General features: G+C 46.9%; 1 protein-coding gene across 1 annotated transcript in view; it reads left to right on the top strand.

Annotated features, from left to right (window-relative positions):
- Positions 1–16,350, top strand: part of LOC135911562 (MIF4G domain-containing protein-like) — a 92,103-nt gene that overhangs the window by 55,679 nt on the left and 20,074 nt on the right. The window contains exons 3-4 of the mRNA XM_065443887.2: positions 6,794–6,912; positions 13,397–13,651. Coding sequence (XP_065299959.2) covers positions 6,794–6,912; positions 13,397–13,651 — 374 coding nt within the window. The remainder of the gene's footprint in view (positions 1–6,793; positions 6,913–13,396; positions 13,652–16,350) is intronic.

The following is a 16,350-nucleotide window of genomic DNA, read 5'->3' as shown; positions in this document are numbered from 1 at the left end:
AACATATTATTACGATATCATCGAGCTATGCTCAAGAGACGAGCCGCCGCGAGAACGATGATGAAGTTGGTCGGTGCCCTTGGCACGAGCGAGTGTCAGCCTGGCTGCCTGGCTCCAGTTTAAATAGCGTGTAAATAGCATCTTTCATGTGTGTCTTTTACGTGTGGAAACACGTCACATTTCTGGTGGAGGTCAGCGATCCCCTCCTCACCACGGAACTCCGAAGTGGTCGTCACACCGAGCTTGTCACCATGCCTCCCGGTGACGAGCCCGCCTCTGCAACGGCTTCGGCTTGTCCGACTGCTCTAATCGTCATGGTTGCCCCACACCGCTACCCAGCTGTATTCTCTGGCCTGGAGGGACAGGATGTTGACGACTGGATCAAGCTGTATGAACACGCCAGTGCTAATAACAGGTGGGACCCAACGATTATGCTCGCCAATGTCATCTTTTATCTCGGCGGCACCCCACGCGTGTCGCACCAAACGCATGATGACGAAATGGCCATTTGGGACAGTTTCAAAGAAAAGCTACGGGAACTATACGGTGACCCCATTGGGCGCAAGGCTGCCGCAAGAAAGGCTCTTGCGTCTCGTGTTTAGTCATCTACAGAGCCATACGTTTCCTACATCCTCGACGTCTTGGCTCTATGCCGTAAAGCTGACGATAATATGTCCGAAGCAGATAAAGGGGCACATGTGCTAAAAGGCATCGCCGACAACGCTTTAAATTTGCTTGTTTTCGGCAACGTCTCGACTATCAACGCCATTATAAAAGAATGCCATCGCCTCCAACAAGCTAAGAGCCACCGTATCTCACACCACATTGCGTGGCTACCCAACACTGCTGCTACGTCGACGTGTGAGGGTCGACAGCGTCAGACCACCACCTGCGACGACGTCACCCGTATTGTTCGCCGCAAACTCGAGGCCGCCTGTTCGCCAGCCTTCTCCACGACGCCTCCCGATCCACCAGCAACCACCATCGAGATGATTCAGGCTTCGTCAGACAGGAATTTGAAAACATGGGTGTGAACACTGCGTGTTCCATATCTCGACCCAGCGTTCCCAAGTGACCTAGCGGCCCTCCTCATCCCCGGCACCCCTTTTCTGCCACATCTCGCCGCAACCCGTCCGAATGGCGTACCCCTGATGACACGCCGATCTGCTTCCACTGCTGTCGCATCGGGCACGTCGCCCATCACTGTCGAAACCGATGGCCACCACCTCCTCGGACTTACGCCGCCACTTATTCCCGTACCTTTGGACCTTCTGTTCCCGATGCCACCCGCCGTGAACCCACTGCCGCTGATGCTCCTGCTCCGAACCTTCGCTACAGCCGCTCGCCCTCACCTCGACGCCACCAGTCTTGTTCGCCCCAACCCCGCCGCTTCTCTTCGCCGCCTATCGCCTCCCGGACCCAGCCGGGAAACTAGGCACTGCAGCTTCTGGAGGTGAAGCTACGTTGTCGACCCTGCCCTCAAATCTTCTGCTCACGTTACCTACTAACTGAAACCTTCTTCACGTTGACGTTGACGGCTATCCTGTCACAGCACTCATCGATACAGGAGCACATCTTTCTGTCATGAGTGCTGCCTTCCGACGACGACTGAACAAGCGATTCACCCCAGCCTCGGCACGCGTCATCCACGTTGCGGATGGCGGTACTGTGCCTATCATCGGCATGTGTACGGCACGTGTCAGCATCACCGGCCGCCACACTCCTGTCCTCTTCACCGTAATTGCTCATTGCCCCCACGACCTCATTCTCAGCCTCGATTTTCTCTCCGTCCATTCTACTCTTATTGAATGCTCTTCCAGTACCCTTCGCTTTGAGTTCCCGATGCTCGCAGAACCTTCTGGCGCACTTTTCTGACACTTACGCTCCACTTACTTTCTTCGCCTGCCGCCAAAGTGCATAGCCTGCATTGAACTGTTGTCTTTCCCACCAGTTCCTGATGGCGAGTACCTCGTCACTCCTCTGCCCGACATCCCAATACAGTATGACGTCACCGTGCCTCACAGTATACTTACTATTACTGCGAACCACATTTGCTTGCCTGTCTGTAACTTTGGATTGGCAAAGCAAATACTACCGCAAGGTATTTGCCTTGCCACCATTGATTGTCTCGGCGACCAATACGTGGCAGCGTTATCGACCGATGGTTCTCGCGAGCTTCGCATGCCCCTCGCGCCAGTCTCGGACGTTGATCCCAACATCACGAAAATGGTTGTGACGGACCTGTCCTCCATGCAGGCTCAAGACCTTTGCGAAGTATTGTCCTAACGCGATATTTTCGACTTAGACGATCGCCGTTTAAGCCAGACGCTCGCGGTCAAGCATCGGATTCTTACTGGTGATGCTACGTCTATTCACCGACGACCGTATCGAGTTTCTGCGTCGGAACGCCGAATAATTCAAGATGAAGTGAACAAAATGCTCGATAAAAGCATCACTGAGCCTCCATCGAGCCTCTGGACGTCACCTGTGGTGTTGGTTAAGAAGGACGGCACGTGGCGCTTCTGTGCAGACTACCGTCATCTCAACAACATTACAAAGAAGGAAGTCTATCCGCTCCCACGTATAGATGATGCCCTTGACTGCCTGCACGATTCCAGCTTTTTCTCGTCTATTGATCTTCGCGATAGTGGCAGATTGCTGTTGGCGATATGGACAGAGAAAAAACCGCGTTCATAACACATGATGACCTCTACCAATCTAAAGCAATGCCGTTTGGATTAGGCAATGCCCCTGACACCTTTTAGCGTATGATGGACTCCTTGCTCCAAGGTTTCAAATGGTCCACATGCATCTGCTACTTCCACGACGTCATCGTCTTCTCGCCAACGTTCGACACTCACCTTGAGCGTCTCACAACTATACTTGATGTAGTTCGAAAGCGAATCTGCAACTTAACTCATCCGAATGTCGTTTTGGCAACTGACAAATTACTCTTCTGGGCCATCTCGTTGACGCTTCCAGAGTACAGCCTGATCGCGACAAAACTCACGCTGTCCTAGAGTTTCTTGTTCCGAAGACAGCCGCAGACGTTCGAAGTTTTGTAAGGCTGTGCTCGTATGTTCGTCGTTTTGTTCGAGATTTTGTGACAATTGCTAGGCCCCTAACTAATCTTTTGAAGAAAGGCGTACAATTCTCGTGGAGTACTGCAGAAGCCGCCGCCTTCTCTCGTCTCGTCACTCTTCTAACCTCACCAACCATTCTCGGCCACTTCGACCCTGATGCCCTTAGAGAATTACGTACAGATGCCAGCGGTCATGGCGTAGGTGCCGCCTTAGCCCAGCGTCAGCGTGGCAAGGATCGCGTTATTGCTTATGCGAGCCGCCTCCTAACACCATCGGAGTGCGACTATTCCATTACGGAACGCGAATGCTTTGCTGTTGTCTGGGCAGTTGCGAAGTTCCGTCCTTACCTTTACGGTCACCCTTTTTCCGTAGTCACTGACCATCATGCTCTCTGCTGGCTCTCATCGCTAGCAGATCCTACAGGCCAGCTTGGTTGATGGGCTTTGAGGCTACAGGAATTTTTATATTCCGTGGTGTACAAGTCTGGCAGCCTGCACTACGACGCTGACAGTTTGTCGCATTACCCTGTTGACGACTCTGACTCCTCCAATACTGCCAGTGCTTCCTGCGTATTCTCTGTATCCCAGCTGCTTCATTTTGCCGACGAGCAACGCCGTGACGCCTACCTTTCATTACCTTACATTACATGCATTACATTACCTTACATTACCTTTGCGTACAACTCTTACCATCTCGAAACTGCTGGCTTTTCCCAGTTTTTACATGTTGTATAGCCGAGAACCGATGCTACCACTGGACACTGTGCTTCCGTCCACCACAACTTCAACTAGCGAATATGCCTGTGATGCAATCGCCCATGCTGTCCATGCTCACCAACTTGCGCGCGCTCGTCTGCAAGTGTCTCAAGACAAACAGAAGCAACGCTATAACCTCCGTCACCATGATGTCCATTTTGCGCCCGGCACCCTCGTGTTGCTTTGGTCCCCATCGCGTAAAGTTGGCCTTTTTGAAAAAACTGCTGTCTTGTTACACAGGCCCATATCGCGTGATACGCAAAGTGACCGATGTCACCTATGAAATCGTTCTAGTTACGCCTACTTCGTCCTCCGCTGTGACAACCAGTGACGTTGTCCACGTTGCCCGACTCAAGCCCTACAACTCTCTATGCACCTTCAATATTTAGCAGCACCGTTACGGTGCTCTTGCCGCCGGGGGGTAATATTACGATATCATCGAGCGATGCTCAAAAGACGAGCCGCCGCGAGAACGACAAAGAAGTTGGTCAGTACCCTTGGCACGAGCGAGTGTCAGCCTGGCTGCCTGGCTCCAGTGTAAATAGCATGTAAATATCATCTTTCTTCTGTGTCTTTCCACACGTAACAATATAAAGGTATATTGGTGAACTACTATCTTGAGAATAAAAACAAAACTCTTACCAAGATAGGGGAAAGCTAGAAAAGAAGTAAAAACGATAAACGTGGCGCACGTGATGGATTTTGACAGCGTGTTTTCATGTCTGGTTAATTGTTACTTGTAAAGAGAGCCGGAGTCGATGTCAGAAAACAATTACTGCACCACAAAAACCCAAATGCAAAAAATGCTGTAGTTTCACGCAAAATGCGAATAATGGAATGCTGTAGCAAACTATTAGACAGCTATACGAATTAAGGATAGTAGTTTCCCAGCCGTACAAACTTGTGAACATTCACTTAGATCATCAAGCACGCGGTCACGCGTTCACATCCAAAGAACACATCTCAATCGAGGATCGTGGACACTTGCTGTCAAAACGCTGGTGTGCGGAAGAGCGGCAGCAGCAATGAGCGAATTTCTCTTCGTGCTGCACCTCGCTTCAATACAACGAAGCGACGAGACCATAGCGCGCACTAAGCCACCAGCCCTCGGCGCGCCTGCACACTGTACCAATAGCATGTCGCTTTCAAGATAGGGTCCACACGTCCTCGATTATGCACGCCATACGCAGCCCCTTGGTGCCTGGCGCGCAGTAGAGGACGGCGTGCTCCCCCCCCCCCCCCTTGCCCCCTTGCGCCCCCGAGACGGAGCCACCATCGTCGGCTCGCTGTGTCGCACGTTTTCACTCGCACTTACAGCATACGGCATGTGGCCACGATGTTACCCCTCTTTGACTTTAGATAGAACATCATGGTGACGCCAACCATGACGGCGCAAATGCTCCTGGAGTGTCTGTATAACGCAATGAACTACCTTCATAGCAATGAAATCACACTGATGTGCAGGCGTTGTCGTTCCGCCATGAATTAAATACGAGGAGGAAGCAACAACGGGTGCGCTCGAGAGCTTTTGGAAGACTTTTTGATCAAAAGAAGAGATACAGCCTGCGTCAGTGGAACATCTATATCACTGTTCAGTGCAGGATTGCGTTTTTCTTTATTAATCAGATGCATTAGAATGTTCTGTGAGGATGCAGCGAAGAGTATCTATCTATCTATCTTTCGATTTGTATGCGCCTGCTCATTTGGGCTAACTTGTAATGCTGTAATTTGTAACGCCCAACGTTACGATAAACTTGTTGGTAGTGAGTGAGTGAGTGAGTGAAGTAACTTTATTTTGGTCCGGAGAAGACGCAGGGGAGACCCCGCGCCACCCGGCTAGTCCCACGTAGGGACCGCCAAGCCGAGCTTGACGGCCCGATCGCGGGCACTCTGGACGGCCAGGGTTTGGTCGTTGAGTTCGGGGCTGCCCAAGAGCGCAGCCCACCTATCCTCGCTGAAGGAGGAGCCGATGGCTTCACACTCCCACTATACATGGTCCAATGTTGCCCTTAGTCCAGCGATCTATCTTTCTGTGTGTCTCTTCTTGTGTGGTGTCCCGTTTCCCAATTTTACGCATTTAGTAGTCAATCATTCAAGTGAACCAACTAGCCTCTCGACCCATTCTAACCAAGTGTTTTCTTCTCTTTTCATATAGATAAATCACAGGTCGCAGTTTTCGTCTATAGTGTTGGGCTTGCGTCCGCGAGAGCAGAGACGTTTCTTAGCCTGCCAACACGCTCATGTAGCTGTCCTTATCTTCCATTCTTGTCTCCATCCCAGTTTTATAACCGCACTTATTGTCAGCACAGCATTGTTGCATTACGTGAGCATCTTTGAAAAAAAAATAGGTACATTGCACTTTGTAATAATGCCTGGCGGATTAGGATGTGATTATAATGCGAGTGCTGTCTCGAATGAATTCCCCCGAAGAAGCGATCGCAGAATGACTCTCGAGGTTAAAACAATTGGCATTGAAGCAATGTATCGACAAACGTATGTACACAGCCGAAACGCGGCACGTACTAAGCGTGCACTGCCGGCGGGCTCCCCTTTCGCGCGGTCTTTTCTATTAGCTGCGCTATCTACCGGAGCCGCCATGAAGTCCGTGTGGGGTACCTGTTTAAATACAAGATTGTCTTCTGTTAACTCACCTTCTGAGATTGTCTGTATATATAACGTCGGCTTGAATCTGCCCTCCACCTGAGAATATTTAAAGCGTACCCACTTAACTCAGTGGCACATAGCCAGGGGCCCAAGTTGGCGGGAAAGAAGTGCAATGAAGAACGGTGCGTACTCATTGGTGCACACCTAGTGATGCAAGTTCGCCTGAATGAGATTATCTACAACCTTATCCGGAACTGGGCCCAGCCCAAAGAATGCAAATGGCGTTTTAAATCCGTGAACTATTCAGCGTAGAGTTTGCTACCTAACGCGACCGTCTTGTCTTGTGCGCAGACCCAGCCTCAGTGCGCGGCATTCAGTGGATGGAACTGGCCCGAGCTTTCTGCGGCAGCGTCATCGAAAGCAATGAGAACGCAGGAACGGTGGCCACATTATGCATATTGTTTAGTCAGGTAGGTTGACTAATTGATTAATCGACTACATCCACAGCATGAAGGCGATCCGGTTTGACGCATTTTTAATACTGACTGGCATCGCATATAACCAGGAATTTAAACTTATCTACACTCAAGTTAAAAAACATTCCACTGGCAGCAATAGCGGTAGCGCTGGTGGTCATGGTTGGGCCAAAATGCACTTTGCGATTTCGCAATAAAACTCACTACACAGATACAGATAAAATAGACAGTGAGGCGATAAATATCTCAAATAGAGGCACGACATACTAGAGCGATAACTGCACCTGATACCCCCGATTCGTTATTTGTATGAACATACTTTGATACATTTTTACATTTTCTTATGATTCAGACACACAAGACCTAATGACATTTAAATATAATGACATCAGCATTTAGTGTCCTTAGTCAGCTGCCACACTAGCATCTGTAATGCCTTTAAAGGAAAACAACTTTTGGAAACGAAAGAGTTTTGAACTCATTTCAATGCGCTTCGGTTCCGCAAGGGGTACTACCGCCGAAGAATGGACAGCAACAAATACTATAAAAACAACTAAACATTTCAATAGCAGTTACTACATTTTCATAACCCGCCGTGGTTGCTCAGTGGCTATGGTGTTGGTCGGCTGAGCACGAGGTATTGGGATCGAATCCTGGCCACGGCGGCCGCATTTAGATGAGGTGAAATGCGAAATCCCCGTTGTACTTAGATTTAGGTGCACGTTAAAGAACGCCTGGTGTTCGAAATTTCCGAAGTCCACCACAACGGCGTGCCTCATATTCAGAAAGGGGTTCTGGCACGTAAAACCCCGTTTTTTCTTTACAGCTTCCTTTTTAAGTGTTTTCTTTATTTAGAACAAAGGATTCAACTTATTCGTTCTCTAAAGTTCGAACGTTCTCATTTCCAGCAACAATGTCGAGAGCGTTATCGAGAATGCTTAGCGCCATATGATGAATGCAGTCGTTGCAAACACAAAAATGTGTTGTAAAATTTGCGGAGCAGTAAGAAAGCGCTAAAAATGATGTAATAAAAACGCATATATTGAGGCATGTATCGTACAACCTTATGAGAGTAAAAATGCAGATTCTTTTGATACATCATTTCATTTTTGCCAATAAAAATAACTAGGCCAATTGTACGCCCTCTACATTTATGACGTGAGAACGAACAGATCGCTGAACTTCATGGCGGCGTCCCCTAGGCGCCTTTAGGTTTTGCACGCTTTCTTGCGTCCCGCGATTCAAGGTAAGATGTATTGCAGATAGGTAGCAAGCGTAATTCAGCTCTACTGATTACGTGCAAAAAATATGCGGATCCGAGGCACTGTGGGGAGTCGATGTACGCGAACTCTATAAGCTGTTTGCTTTGATTGACGATACTTAGCTACTATGTTGGCAGCGAACGTGTAATTTCTATAGGGTTTAGTCCAATACGAGGGTGGTGAGTTGATGTTCAACGTTACCTTGCGTGCACCATTGCTGTTTGTATGCGTAGTCCACCGAAAACAGAGCGATACGGGTTTGCTTAAGTCGTTGGCATCATTGTTCATAATTTCTGAGCATGTTGAGCATTATTATTGTCTCAGATGGCACATTGCATCGCCACAGAAGTATCATACATTAAATAAATACTGGGGCTTTACGCCATTCAATAGACATTATAATTGCACGCAAAGATTGTATACGTACATTTGTGCTTTGCCCAGCGTTTTGGTGAGCAGCGAAGATGCTCCTGTTCCGCGCGACGCTTCTTTCGGGTCTGGGTGTCCTCCACGCTGAGTGCACGCTTTGGAGCCGTTTTGCTGGCGCGTGTTTACGTGCTCCTTCTGCATACAAGCCTAAAACTCTGTTTAGAGGCCAGCTCCAAGCGCTCTATTTAGGCTATGGACGGGTTCAATGTTTACGGCAATCCCAGCCCAGCACGCGACCACCACAGCCCAGAACCTGCATTTTTGACGCTCAGAAAAGCAAACGCAGGGGATGGATGGATGGATGGATGGATGGATGGATGGATGGATGGATGGATGGATGGATGGATGGATGGATGGATGGATGGATGGATGGATGGATGGATGGATGGATGGATGGATGGATGGATGGATGGATGGATGGATGGATGGATGGATGGATGGATGGATGGATGGATGGATGGATGGATGGATGGATGGATGGATGGATGGATGGATGGATGGATGGATGGATGGATGGATGGATGGATGGATGGATGGATGGATGGATGGATGGATGGATGGATGGATGGATGGATGGATGGATGGATGGATGGATGGATGGATGGATGGATGGATGGATGGATGGATGGATGGATGGATGGATGGATGGATGGATGGATGGATGGATGGATGGATGGATGGATGGATGGATGGATGGATGGATGGATGGATGGATGGATGGATGGATGGATGGATGGATGGATGGATGGATGGATGGATGGATGGATGGATGGATGGATGGATGGATGGATGGATGGATGGATGGATGGATGGATGGATGGATGGATGGATGGATGGATGGATGGATGGATGGATGGATGGATGGATGGATGGATGGATGGATGGATGGATGGATGGATGGATGGATGGATGGATGGATGGATGGATGGATGGATGGATGGATGGATGGATGGATGGATGGATGGATGGATGGATGGATGGATGGATGGATGGATGGATGGATGGATGGATGGATGGATGGATGGATGGATGGATGGATGGATGGATGGATGGATGGATGGATGGATGGATGGATGGATGGATGGATGGATGGATGGATGGATGGATGGATGGATGGATGGATGGATGGATGGATGGATGGATGGATGGATGGATGGATGGATGGATGGATGGATGGATGGACGGACGGACGGACGGACGGACGGACGGACGGACGGACGGACGGACGGACGGACGGACGGACGGACGGACGGACGGACGGACGGACGGACGGACGGATGGACGGACGGACGGACGGACGGACGGACGGACGGACGGACGGACGGACGGACGGACGGACGGACGGACGGACGGACGGACGGACGGACGGACGGACGGACGGACGGACGGACGGACCGACGGACGGACCGACGGACGGACGGATGGATGGATGGATGGATGGATGGATAGATGGACGGATGGACCTATCTATCTATCTATCTATCTATCTATCTATCTATCTATCTATCTATCTATCTATCTATCTATCTATCTATCTATCTATCTATCTATCTATCTATCTATCTATCTATCTATCTATCTATCTATCTATCTATCTATCTATCCCAGTGGCAAATGTCTATTAACGTCAATAAATCAGTGGCAATGATAATAACAAGAAAAAAAGCAACCCTCTCATTTCACCTATATCGTTAATGGCACGCCTCTATCGGTGGTTGAGCAGCAGAAATATTTAGCGATAACGCTGACATCAAACCTCAATTGGGAAACACACATAACTAATATTACAACTACTGCACTACGAAAGCTATTTTATCTAAAAAAACGCCTAAAGATCGCTCCAACGAACATTAAGCTTCTGGCCTACAAAACATTTGTGAGACCTATTTTAGAATATGCTAACACAATTTCGTTTCCTTACACAGCAACTAACAAAGCTAAACTTGAAGCTGTACAAAGAAAACCCGCAAGGTTCATTCATAGCAAATATCGTTCTACAGACTCACCTTCACGTCTCTTAGCTTCCTCAGGCCTCAACACATTATCCACGAGAGCGAAACAAGGTCGACTAAAATTTCTGTTTCAAATGCTGCACCGTCACTATAAAATTGATATCACCCGGTACATTTCATATTCGCAATCTAGGATAACACGGCATCAACACGAACATACGCTAACCGAGTATTCCTTTTCTAATGACGCATTCAGGTACTCATTCTTTCCTCGAGTAATCAGAGAATGGAATGAACTTAACTCGTCATTAACGGCGACAAATTCTTTATTCCTGTTCGTTTCACAACTGGAGCTCATCACAAGATATATATATATATATATATATATATATATATATATATATATATATATATATATATATATATATATATATATATAGTTTGTTATATCTATTGCCTTCGTTTATCTATATACCAAGTATTTATATTCTTTTACGGGAGGTATTTTCTGGCCCTCTATTGAGATTGTCTGACCACTGCTTTCATTGCATGTCATAACACCTTATTTTTTAACGCTAAATGAACTGAATTCTCGTCTTCCTGTATACAGATAACAGCCAGACGTCGCATATCACTTTGCTCGCTCGGTAGCAACACAGTGTCGTCCGCATAAAACAAACCTCGAAGCTGCTCCTCTACTACTGTATTCTCCTATTTGTATGAAATATCAAGCCCGATATTACTTCTCTCTAGCGCCCTTCCCATCCTCACCCTGTACATCATAAACAGCAGTGGGGATAAAAGGTCCCCTTGCATGAGTCGCTTGTTGATATCCCCTTTCTCCTCGCTCCTCATCCCTTCCCATTCAAAGCAAATGGTATTTTCTTGGTAAATCTCTTAAGAGCTACATACCATCGTCTCACAAAATGACGCGGTTTATGTCTAAAAAGGCCACATATAACGGTCTCCTGTCTGCTCTGGATATTTTAATACACGGAGTAGGGACAAATAAGTTATCATCCAGACGCCTGCTTATTTTGAAGCCATTCTGAAGCTATCCCCAAATGCAATTAATATCTGCCGATGCTTGCAGCTTTAATTTATTTGCCTGCATTGATAACCTCTTTATTACCGATGTAACGGTCAACGGTCTATACGAGTGAATTCTATGTGTCTCCGCCTTACATTTACAAATTAAATTCATTCAACTTTGTCGCGAAATGTCTGCTATTCATTTATCTTTAAAGTGTTTTCTACTGCTTTCAACTGAGCTTCGTTACTTGTCGGTCCCAGTTTATTAATCAGCCTAACGGGAACCTCGTCTAGCCCTGTGGCTGTGCGCTTAGGAATTTTCTCTTCGGCTTTCTTCCAGTTGAAATTTGTCAACACCAACTCCTTTTCCACTTGTGTCTCTTTCATCCTCTTTTTTTCCTCAAAGAAAACCTCATCATCGCGTTGGAAAGACCGGCTGTTATTTTTGTGATGTAATTTAATGCCGCGTACCTTTCCTGTTTGTTTCCATCTTCGTCTAGGATATGTTGTATTGTTGTTGACTTCCTGCCTAATAAGTGTATGTGGTTCCAAATATTGTAAGTGCAACCTTCTTTTTCTCACATATTTCTTACAACCAACGTTCACTTTCACCTTTTATCTTGGCTTGCACCAGTATTTGCATCATAAGTTCTTTCTCCCGGTATATTTTCCATTTGCTGGCTACTTCATCCTGTGGGAACTGCGATTTTTTGCCAGCCTCTGCTCTCGGGATGCTTTCTGCCGCTAGACGATCGATTCTCGTATCTCACTGTTCCGCTACCATTTCGGTTCTTTTCCCATATTTCTGTCATTATTAGACTTACAAGCTCACTATATCCCCACTCTTTGCTTGGCCATTTGCCAAGGTCTTCTTCGGCTCTTGTGACTATATTTCTTATTTGTTGAGCGTTCAAATTTCGACTGGCCACATTGCGCACCTTGCTCTCTTTCTCAACTACATATACCATTTCGATAATATCGGCGCGTAGACATTCGGTGACTCTTGGTTCTCTCTGCAACCATTTCCAGCCCACAAATACGTTCCGCCCAGCCAAGTTTTCTTTCCACTCACTGTACATGATAACCAAAGATGCTCTTGAAATTTCGAATTTACTCTTGTCCATTTGGCTCTCTGGTGGATGCGCATTCCGACTCCCCCTCCCTTTCTTTCCGATCAATTTTTGTTGTACCCTTCCCAAGCATAATTCTCATTCACTGGCGGCGATTCCGAATCTCTAAGGTGCATACACCCATATTTGTTCTTTAGTGAACTTCTGCTTAATCTCTCCCCACTTTTCTGTTCTTCGGCCACACTGCATGTTCATGTAGCCTATTGCATGGCGAGGTCTCTTTGTTGTTTTCCATTCTTTTCTGTTATTGATGGCGATGCTATTCTGAGAACATCACGTTAGAGGGTAGCTTCTTCATTACTACCTATACTGGCTTACTGAGGCGTGGGCCCCAAAAATGCAACCGCGTGACCAACAAGTTGCCAGCCCACTTGTAGTCCAAGTCTGTAATTGAAGTGCATACCATGTCGTTGAAAACTAGCACACTTTCTCACTTCCCTGTCGACTTCTACAACCTCGAAACCTTTCTCAAGCTCATTGTCCATATAACAAGACAAGGACGCAAACGCCCTCTGGTGGCATTGCACGAAACATAGGGAGCACGCGAGCAAGATCACAGCAGCATTGCCCGAAAAGTAGGGAGAAGAAGCAAAGAAAGCTCCGCTTTATTACTGTTGCTTTAGCATGTGTCGGTAAAGTTCATTCTGTTTCCTTCTATACATCACCTGCGCAGGTGGACAAAACGAAGGCGTTCTTGTGCGCCCTGATCAAGACAACCCGTGAGTGGTTTGATCGGCGCGGTGAGCTGCTGCAGGCGCCCAATGGCTACCCACGACGGTGGACGGCCTACGTGTTCCTGGTGACCGAGCTCTTTGTGGGACTGAAACGGCAAGGAGCTCACGTGAGCATCATCGCGCTATTGGCGTTGTTGCTCCTCCAGTCTTGCCTAGTTATTCTACGGACACCAATGACTGGCAGCAGCACTGAGGCGAGTATATTTTTGCAAAGAGTGGGCACAGAGTTTCATACTAACATCAATAGAGGGACATGTGGCGCTAGTGTCGCCGCCTGTCACCAGCACAGTGCTATGGCTGTGGTTTTTGTCCAGCATGGGAATAGTGGATATACCTTCATCCCTCTGCTTTCAAGCATAAAAATGTTTTCCTCCTTTAACGTAATGTTTTCATCGAAAAATAGAATTTGCGCAATTAGCCTAGTTTACCCCCTTAATGTTTATCATCGTACTGTTTGCACATCAATGGTCGAAATACTGGTCTAGGCACACACGCATTCGGAAGTGTCACAACTTATTTATGCATTCAATTTTATGTGGTAGAATGAAGCTGTTCCGTATGTGAAACACACCACCGCTCTAAAGAAATGTTCTTCGAATAGCACAAAAAGTTGAACCACAAAACAAAAAAAAAAACAATACCTTCTTTTCAAAATGAGACTGTGCCAACTTGATAAAAGATACCATGTACCATTCATTATTTCCTTGCTGTTACAATGACTGCCACCCTCGAATTTGCGCTAGTAATATCAGAATATAATTCAGGGCTCTGAACCCTATATCGACTTCCTCCAGTTTGTGGCATAGGTAATAAGCACAGCGATACCAGACTGATCTTCACTGGTTTCATCAGCCAGTAGGATCGCGTGGAAGGAAGTCTGTAATTTAATTTTTATTTATATAAAATGGTTTTTAACTGAGCGCTTCCTTAAAAAGTTTTTCCATGTTCGAAACAGCAAGCTGGGCTACTTGGTAGGTCAAAATGTTCGTAAGCGAGCAGCACTAAACGGACGATTGCAGCGCTTGTGATGTGTTATTCCTTGTCCGTCGTCCATTTCGCGCTGCTCGCTCACGAAGATTTTTTCCATAGTAGCCATTTCAAACAAGGGGTATTCTTAAAACGCGTCTGCGGGTAGAGCGCAATGCCCTCAATGCCTCCACCCAACTGGAATGCGAGTTAACACTTTATAGGTACTTATTTTAACAATGAGTAAAATAACGCGGGTAGGAGACAAAACCTGCCGCGCCTACGGTGCAACAAAGTCTGTAATTTGTTACTTCTAATAGAATAAGTTTCGGAAATTGTTGGCAAGCAGTAGCATATTAATGTGATAGGATCAGCAAACTCTACCATGCGGAACTTCGACATCATAACAAGCACCAAAGAACGCGGACACGAACACGATACATTTACGGGGTATGCGCTGAGCTGGACTGCTCCATCTTTCATTACCGTCATCAAAAAGCCTCAAATCAATCAAGTAAGTACTTGACATTAAATGTTTAGTTGCTATACATAACCCTAATCTTACTTTTCGTGCGTTGCCTAGAGAAATGCAAATGGCTTAAGTCATTGCGATGTTTACACAAGGGGACCAAAACGATGTATTAATTATCATCAGCAGCATCAGCAGCCTGGCTACCCGCACTGCAGGGCAAAGGTATCTCCCATACTTCTCCAACTACACCGGTCGTGTGCTAATTGTGGCCATGTTGTCCCTGGAAACTTCTTAATCTCTTCCGCCCATCTAACATTCTGCCGCCCCCTGCTGCCCTTCCCTTCCCTTGGAATCCAGTCCGTAACCCTTAATGACCATCGGTTATTTTCCCTCCTCATTAGGTGTCCTTTCAATGCCTATCTTTTTTTCTTGATTTCAACTAAGATGTCATTACCTCGCGTTTGTTCCCTCACCCAGTCTGCTTTCTTCTTATCCCTTAACGTTACACCCATCACTTTTCTTTCCATAGCTCGTTGCGTCGTTCTATATTTAAGTACAATCCTTTTCATAAGCCTCCAGGTTTCTGCCCCGTACGTGAGTACTGGTATTATACAGCTGTTATGCACCTTTCTCTTGAAGGATAATGGTAACCTGCTGTTTCTGATCTGAGAATGCCTGCCAGACGTAGCCCAGCCCATGCTTATCCTGATTATTTCGGTCTGATGATCCGGATCCACGGTCACTACCTGGCCTAAGTAGATGTATTCCCTTACCACTTGCACTGCCTCGCTACCTATCGTAAACTGCTGTTGTCTTCCGAGACTGCTAAACATTTCTTTCGTTTTCAGCAGATTGAGGTTTAGACCCACCCTTCTGCTTTGCCTGTACAGGTCAGTGAGCATGCATTGCATTTGTTCCCCTGAGTTACTAAGCAAGGCAATACCATCAGCGAATCGCAAGTTACTGAAGTATTCTCCATTAACTTTTATCCCCAATTCTTCCCAATCCAGGTCTCTGAATACGTCCTTTAAACATGCTTTGAATAGCGCTGGACAGATTGTACCCCCTGCCTGACGCTGCTCTTTATTGGGATTTTGTTGCTTTCTTTATGGAGGACAACCTGTGGCTGTGGAGCCGCTATATATATCTTTCAGTATATTTACGTACGGCTCGTCTACACACTGATTCCGTAATTATCGGCTCATTGCAATTCTCCCCATCTTTTCGAAAGGCATAAAACTAATTCGTTTGAGGCTCCTTGCGATTCTTTATGGGCACAGTGCTCTTCAACATGCGTTTAGATAGAACCACTCAGTGAGACAGCATTTGTCACACATAAGAAATAATAGAAGCCCTTACCATCAGGGATAGTATTGTGGAAAAGCGTTTCATCTGATAAACCATTCGCTACTACTTCTCAAGCTTCTCAGATGCGGTGTTTGGAGAACTGATCAT

The sequence above is a fragment of the Dermacentor albipictus genome, chromosome 8 (assembly GCF_038994185.2).
Source record: "Dermacentor albipictus isolate Rhodes 1998 colony chromosome 8, USDA_Dalb.pri_finalv2, whole genome shotgun sequence".
In the NCBI taxonomy this organism is placed as follows: Eukaryota; Metazoa; Arthropoda; class Arachnida; order Ixodida; family Ixodidae; genus Dermacentor; species Dermacentor albipictus.
The sequence above is the reverse complement of the archived record's forward strand: the minus strand, read 5'-3'. Positions and strand labels throughout refer to the sequence as shown.